General features: G+C 35.4%; 1 protein-coding gene across 1 annotated transcript in view; it reads left to right on the top strand.

Moving 5' to 3' along the window:
- The first annotated feature begins 455 nt into the window (after positions 1-455).
- Positions 456-7,704, top strand: part of TMEM207 (transmembrane protein 207) — a 21,531-nt gene continuing 14,282 nt past the window's right edge. Inside the window, exons 1-2 of the mRNA XM_017873439.1 lie at positions 456-621; positions 2,510-2,547. Coding sequence (XP_017728928.1) covers positions 547-621; positions 2,510-2,547 — 113 coding nt within the window. The 5' untranslated portion in view covers positions 456-546. The remainder of the gene's footprint in view (positions 622-2,509; positions 2,548-7,704) is intronic.

The following is a 7,704-nucleotide window of genomic DNA, read 5'->3' as shown; positions in this document are numbered from 1 at the left end:
TTTTCAGTGGTAGTGATGGAGTTGTTTCATAAAATAAACACCGAAATAAACCTTGTTTAAAAGAGGGATATTATCACAATAAAACAGGGAAAGCTTTATGCCTAAGGTTGGTTTAGACCTGGAACTGAAAATGGTGTGTAGGAGAACAAAGAGTACCAACAAAGGGAAGAAAATTGAATAAATGTTCCAAATATGAGATACTATTAGAAACTCAGAAGTTCCCTGGAATAAAACATGCACTTGGATGTGGAAAGTTATTAAGTAGCCAGCTAGCTCTGTAGGTCAGCATTTATAACCCCTGCTTTTAAAGGCCTTGACAAACAGTGCTAAAGTTCTGACCTTAGACTGAAATTCCTTGGGCTCTTAGTACCTGTAAACATGTCCCCAACATTCCTTCCCCTAGCACGCACTTTACCAGTCACAAGGAGCCATTATTAATGCATGTCCTGGTAGGAAGCGTAACTTACAGGGAAGCTAGTAAGGTCTGAAAAGAAGGAAATAAACACAGGCACCAAACCACGATCCTAAGCTGATTGTCCTTTAAATATGTCAAGATCCAGACTTTTCAGTGTCACTTCAGTGATCTCAACAATAGGGATCTTGTGTTTGCCACTATTCCAGGTAACTCACTCTCTTTCTGGGTTAAGGTTTCCAGAGGTACTCTGAGGACTTGATTTGCTATAGGTTTATATGTGAGCAACTTAACTGTTCTACATTGGAAAGATTTCTTTCAAGCGTTACTAGCATCTTATGATTTCTTGTATTCATTGGTCAGAGGGACAAAACAAAATGTCCATGGCATTAGTCTTATTTCTCCTTTAATTAGTTCTATTGCTACTGAAATAATGTGATTGCAAATTTAACCTTTGTTTAACTTTGCTATGCTGTATATATTTTTTTTAATTCAAAATGCTATTGACACAGAACAAAATGCTATGGCTGGATTAATTTAAGACATGTTTACTATTGCTTGCAACCATACTGGATGCTTGACAGTTTTTCAATGCTGACTGATGTAGACAGAACCATTTTAGGATTTATTTCAGTTCCTCTGCTCCAGCATCCCTTTCTGACTAATACGTGCATCTCTATATCTGTGCTACTTCAATGTAAGGTATCTGAAATATTTAGATCTAAAGTAAATTATGGCTTTTCTTACCTCTTCATAATAACTGGAAGTTTGAAAGGTAATGTGTTGGCAGTGAGGTGCTAATAATTTAATACTATGTACTATTGCTAGGTTACAACACACGCGAAAGACATGGAAGTGACCAGAAAGTGAAATGCTGGCTTCATTTATCTGTTAAGCTGGATCCCAGATGATTTCATCTACTCATAAATAAACTTTCTTTATGGACAAAATGTGAATGTTCACTTTCCTTTCACTTAGTATGCAAATCTATTTGCAGCATTCTAGCAAAAAAGAATGCAACTCATTTTCTGTGCTTATAAATTGTTCATTACCATGCTCTCTGATGGCCAATTCATGGCTCCATCTGCAACTCCACAAATCTCTTTGCCCAGATAAACTTGGCGGAGTAAATACAAGGTGCTGAAGAAGATGTACTTGGGATTAAGGGGGGGGAAGACACATCTCACATAGAAATCCCAAGTCTATCACTTTAAATTTTGTAACTTCTTTTACTTTTATTTGCATGTTATAGTCCAGGAAAATAAATACTTCAACTGACCTCATCAACTAAGTGTTTAGAGCTACATATAAATGCCATTTAAAGACTTTCTCATTGTGCAAGGAAGGAGTCCTGGTTCAAAGGGTCAAGCAAGCAAACAGATAATAAAACCTTTAGAAAGAGGTGCCTTTTTCCTTGTGATTTGGTGTATGAGATGTTGTAACCTATGACACTCAGTGCAGAGAACTAAGAGCATTATTTTAGAATGCTTATAGTATTGGTCATTTCAAACAAAGCAAGCAAGATGATTACGTTTTTCCTCTTCTCTGATAAAGAGAAGACTGTAAATCTCAACTGGAATGTCATGTGATCTTAAATGGATCTTACCCTTAGAGCAGGTTAAAGTCACCCTTTCATGAATATATATTTAATACCCATTAATGCTGATAGGATTGACTTCTGTTTCCATGTATGTACCTGGAATTTTTTTTGCGTGAAAATAATACTCACTAATAATGAACCGCTGTCCTCTAGCTAAAACATGAAAACAAAAAATGCAAGGTGCACAAAAGCTCTTTAGAGCAAGCAAAATCTGCGTATAGAAAAAACAAAAATTGTCGTAAAATCCATTTATATTGGTATGTAGAAATGGAATCTGGTTCAAAATATGTATCTTCTGCCACTGCTGAGCTTAAGAATCCACCCAGAGATTTTTTTCAATTAAAATTCTGTGTACCAACAATAAAGTCTGCTACAGAGCTTTTAATTAAAAAAGCAAACGAAATGATATAAACCCACATTGTCTCTAGGCGCTGCTTGTATTAAAGGATTAGATTGATGAGATGTTTGGATTTTATTGTTCTAAACATGTGTTTCAGTTGGTGCTCTCGGACCTACCATGTGAAGAAGATGAAATGTAAGTAAACACCAAAAAACTCCATGTTTTTATTTAGCATTAAAAAAATTCAAAGTATAAAAAAGGCTCAAGTCATTAGAAAAAGCCCAGCTGAGTTACAAATGATCATTATAATCAGAAGAAAAGTAAATAGTTTGTAAATGCAGATTGCTCAATTTTTTTTTAAACAAGAAAGGTAATTTTCATTACAATCAGCTTTGTTAAATAGATAAGAGGTCTAGCTGATTTCTAGATAATTTTGCACACTGAATTTCTCTTCCACAAGGTTTCAAGGGTATTTTAAGTTCATAAAAGAATCACGATGTTATCTATGGCTGCCTCCACACTCAAAAATCACAGTGACCAAGGGAGGCAGTTTTCTGTATAACTCAGTTTAAAATATAAGCAAACTAATCAAAATTCTAACCTGTACTGTGTGTATATTTTAAAGTGCTCGTGATATGAATTATGTGAACAATTGACTCAGTTTTTTCACTTTTTGTGCTATAGACTTAATGGTTCTCAGAATTCTATTCAGGAGATGAAGAGAAAGTGCCATTCATAATGGTACCGATAATTAATATCTGTAATTCATTGTGATTTAGTGTCAGCAAAGCACTTCCACCCAGCACTGTCTTCTCCTGGTTGCAGCCCTTACTGTTAGTCAGCTGTTTTCATTGCCTGCTACCCTCAAAGCCATGCTCTGTGTATAGCAGGAGGCTTATGCTTGTATTGCACAGCAGGGATTGGGACCATTCACCTGTTTCTGGTAGATCATCTTATGGTTAATAATCTGCTTATTAAATTTGTGCTGCTCTTTCAGCTTTTGCATGGCTCTCGATTGCTATTTCTTTACGTTAATTTTGGAACTGCTTTTTCCCTCTGTCTTATGCTGTTTGTGATGTAACAGAGGATTTGATTGTTTGCATGCTTATCTGACTCCGGATTTCCTGGCTGCCCTTATCTTATCTCCTCATCGTCTGCCTTTGACCCACACTAACAAAATACAGAAGTTCAGAATTGGAAAGGATCTTAAATGTTGAATCTAACTCTAATCAACGTGACAGAAAAAATATGGTATTAAGAAAGTTTTTATGCTGACTTTAGAGCTACTGAGGCTACTGCTCTCCCTTTTAGGTGAAGGAATTGAAACCTAAGAGAAATAGTAAATTAGTAGTAGGGCTTCAACTGGTACTTAGGTATCACATTCTTTGGCTACATCATTTTGCATCTAAGTGTCTGTAATGTTTGTCATTATTTAGTACAATTGCTTTTGAGTAAAAACAAAACAAAACCCTCAAATGAAATGTAAATTGGCAGAAAATAAAAACAAAAAAGAGAGTGGCTGGGAATGTAGGGTGGTTGTATAAGGTAAGAAAATGTATTGAAGATGGGCACAATATCTCAAATCTTTTGTTATCACAAGACAGTGTCAGCGGAATGAATCTATAAGGAAAGTCACGCTGTTTTCTGCGGGAGTAAAAAGTCCTCCCCAACAAAATCCTCTTTCTCTAACTCTATTTATACAAGAGACTTCAGTTTAGAATCACTTCTTTGATCTGGGACATTATCTCCTGTTAACATACACTACCCAGCCAAGAGACCATATTCATCCATTTACCAGCACTGCTATTAGACAGTAACACACAAACACGGCAGATAACAGTGAAAAGGACCATAAAGATGGCCTACTCCAAATGTCTTTCAGAAATAAGAAACACAAAAGGACAGTAACTTGTCCAAAGTTCACATGCAAAATGGACACTGGAAAGGGAGACTTGGATTGGAATGCAAGGGAGTATCAAAGTAAAAACATGAAACATGGGTCGCCTAGGTAGAGGTCATGGTGGAGGAGGCGCTGATTAGCTAGAAATAAAAACATTGTATTAGTCAACTTCCATGTTCCAAGAATTGTGCAAAACAATTTGCATATATTTTCCATTAAAAAAAAAAAAAACTGGTCGATCGACCGGGTGCAGTGGCTAACCCTGTAATCCTAGCACTTTGGGAGGCCAAGGTGGGTGGATCACCTGAGGTGGGGAGTTCGAGACCAGCCTGGCCAACATGGTGAAACTCTACTGAACATGGTATTCTCTACTGAAAATACAAAAATTAGCCAGGTATGGTGTCACACACCTGTAATCCCAGCTGATCAAGAGGCTGAGGGAGGAGTATCACTTGAACCTGGGAGGTGGAGCTTGTAGTGAGCGGAGATCGCAACACTGCACTCCAGCCTGGGTAACAGAGCGAGACTCCGTCTCAAATAACAACAACAACAACAACAACAAAACTGGTCTATTTTATTATTACCTATTTAAATTTGTTTTGAAACACCAGGATATGTTTTTCTGATCCAATCCAATTATTTTACTTTTATAACTCTATTTTTAACATGAACAAAGCATTGCTGTGCTGTCTTTGTATAAAATTTAAATGCTAACAGTAATTTATTTTATGAAATAAAACATGACAGAGCCCCTCTTATACTTCTGACTTAGTCCTCTTCTGATAAATAGCCAAGGACACTGATGTGCATGAATCTACAAAAATAGATTGATTTATGAAACATAAATATGACTATACATATACAAGATTCTGTAAATTAATTGCATTGATAGATTTTCTAATGACATACCACATCTTGCTTGGCTTCGATAAAGAGAAATAGTTTACTTAGGAGTAGGAAAGCAAGTTAAAAGGCAGAGCTTGGACTTGGACCTGGGACTGACTCCTGAGGCCAGAATTTCAACCACAAAGTTATATTGTATATCCAACATTTAATCAATTACACATCTGATGAAATACCTGAGAGATACATAGTCCATTCATTCTTTGAGATACTGTACAATTTACTACCAGTTTCTGGGTGATATGATTGTGACTCATCTGTCCCTCAAATTACTGTAGCTGAATTGCACTTTGGCCTACGTTGAGAAATGATTTTTAAAAATAACAAAAAAAAAATCATGAAATTTGTTGTTGAATTTATTCTGAAAATACTATGGAAAACATTGTTCTTATGTTAACAGTGCTGTCTTTGTGAGGCCTCATAGCTTGAATTTTTCTCTCGGTTCTAGGCCAGGAATAGTTGTACATCTGGTGAGTAATGCTGTTCATTTTGTTAATTTTAGAGGACACTATATAACCAATATTCTCTCTCATTATGTCAGCTGCTAGGAAGCTTAAGTCAGATCTACAGTTCAATTCAAATTTTATATATGGTATTTACTATATTCGGTCTACAAACTGATCTCACTATTGGCCTATTCTCTTTGTCTGATCCTCACCAGGCTCTCATTTCCTTTTTTTTTTTTTAAAATTTTCAGTATTTCCTTAAAGCATTTGGAACATGGGATGTTGGATTCACTCAGGCAATACTCCATACAGTAATATGAGGTTAGAACTGGCTATTACTGTTCCCAGTGACACCACTACATGGTGCTAAGAGACATGGAGTCTGCAGCCAGAACATTTGAGTTTAAAACCTAGTTCTACCACTTCCAGCTATGCTAACTTGGGCAAGTTACTTAATGTCTCTGTGACTGAGTTTTCTCAGTTGCAAAAGGAGAATTACAATAGTATGACCCAAACGTATAGTGATGGAAGTTTGAGAGTTCGTTATTTCACTTATAGTTACACATCTGATTTTAGAAGAGTGTCTGCCCTAGAAAATGCTGAATGATGTAACAGAGAAACCAATGGAGCAACTCTGCATATTTCTTCCTGAATTTATCAAATTCATAAATGTATAGTTAATCTAAGGTCCACAGATTCTCAGCACCAAGAAGAAGAATAAAGATCAACTCATCTAAACATACGTGTAGCACAGAAATCATCTCCATGACATCAAAGTAACAAAAGGAAATCATTCTGATAAGGACAGAAATTATCTCCTTCAACAACTAATTCTAGATAATTCTTATTCCAAATGTCTTTCTCACACATTATAGTCAGCTCTCACTGCCCCCTGATGATTATATTTCTTTTTAGCATAATCATACCAATTTGACCAATCTCTGAGGAATAATTTCATTTTCAAAAATATGTCTCCCATACTGACTATCTTGGAAGTAATATTTGAGTAATTAGAATACTCTTACCTTTTAGGAACTCAAAAGTATCTGTTTAAAACTTGAATTTAAGAGAGAAATGGAAATAATGTTTAGGGAGGGGAGCATATGGAGCCAGAAGACACATGTGTAGTTCTCTGACTAGGTAGTGACCTCCCCACTTCCTTTCTCCACCTTAAGTCTTAGTGGTACACTGTGCAAAATCCTAAAGGTGAATAAACGATCTCAAAGGTGCCTGCAATTTGGAACTTACATGATTACTGCATTTCTCCAGCTAACTGCTTCCTAGTCGTGTTACTGCTTATCAGAAGCTCCACCAGAGGGTGCACCAGCTCAGAAAGAAAAAGTAAAACAAGTCGGTTTGGAAAATCGTTAGCCCAGAAAGAACAAAAAAGAGGGCCTTAAAAATTAGATTTAAGAAACAAAATGAGGTGGTTAATATTTAGAATTGAGTTCAACTATAAGTAAAGGGGCTATTTTAAAATAGAAAAAAAGAAAAGGAAGAGGAGGGAGATGGAATAATCCATACTCCTGGTCATGAGCTTAGATGTCACAATTCAAAACAAAACAAACAAAACAAAACAAAAAAAAACTCTTCTGCTTTATTCACTGAATCAGGACACCAAGAGAATTTCCCCACTTCCGCCTCTTAAAAAATCTGTATTTTTAATGTTTTAATTTTTTAATGTAATATTTTAAAGTTCTTTTTACTACAAAGTGATTCATGTACATTACAATAATTCAAACAATAGTAAAAGGATAGAGTTCTTCATAATGCCATCTTCAAGAGAAGTGGGCACTTTGGTAGTTTGGTTTATATTTATGTCTGGTAGTAATTTTGGTGAAATCATTGTACTTGTGAAAAATAATATATACAAAGTAAGACTGAAGTCTCTATACTACTTAGCAAGACTTATTTATAAGCATGTCTACATTATTTTTGATGATTTAATAATATTCCTTTGTAAGTATACCCCATTAATTATTTTTCACATCTTTTATTGATGGTCATTTGTCTTAGAATGCTTTTTAAAGTCTTACTTCAGTTGCCATTTTTTTTTCCAGCCATACCTGTGGATTTTTTTCTTTTTTTTTTTTTTTTTTTTTT

This window comes from Rhinopithecus bieti, unplaced genomic scaffold (genome assembly GCF_001698545.2).
Source record: "Rhinopithecus bieti isolate Rb0 unplaced genomic scaffold, ASM169854v2 scaffold_5626, whole genome shotgun sequence".
Lineage (NCBI taxonomy): Eukaryota > Metazoa > Chordata > Mammalia > Primates > Cercopithecidae > Rhinopithecus > Rhinopithecus bieti.
This window is presented reverse-complemented; position numbering and strand designations above follow the sequence as displayed.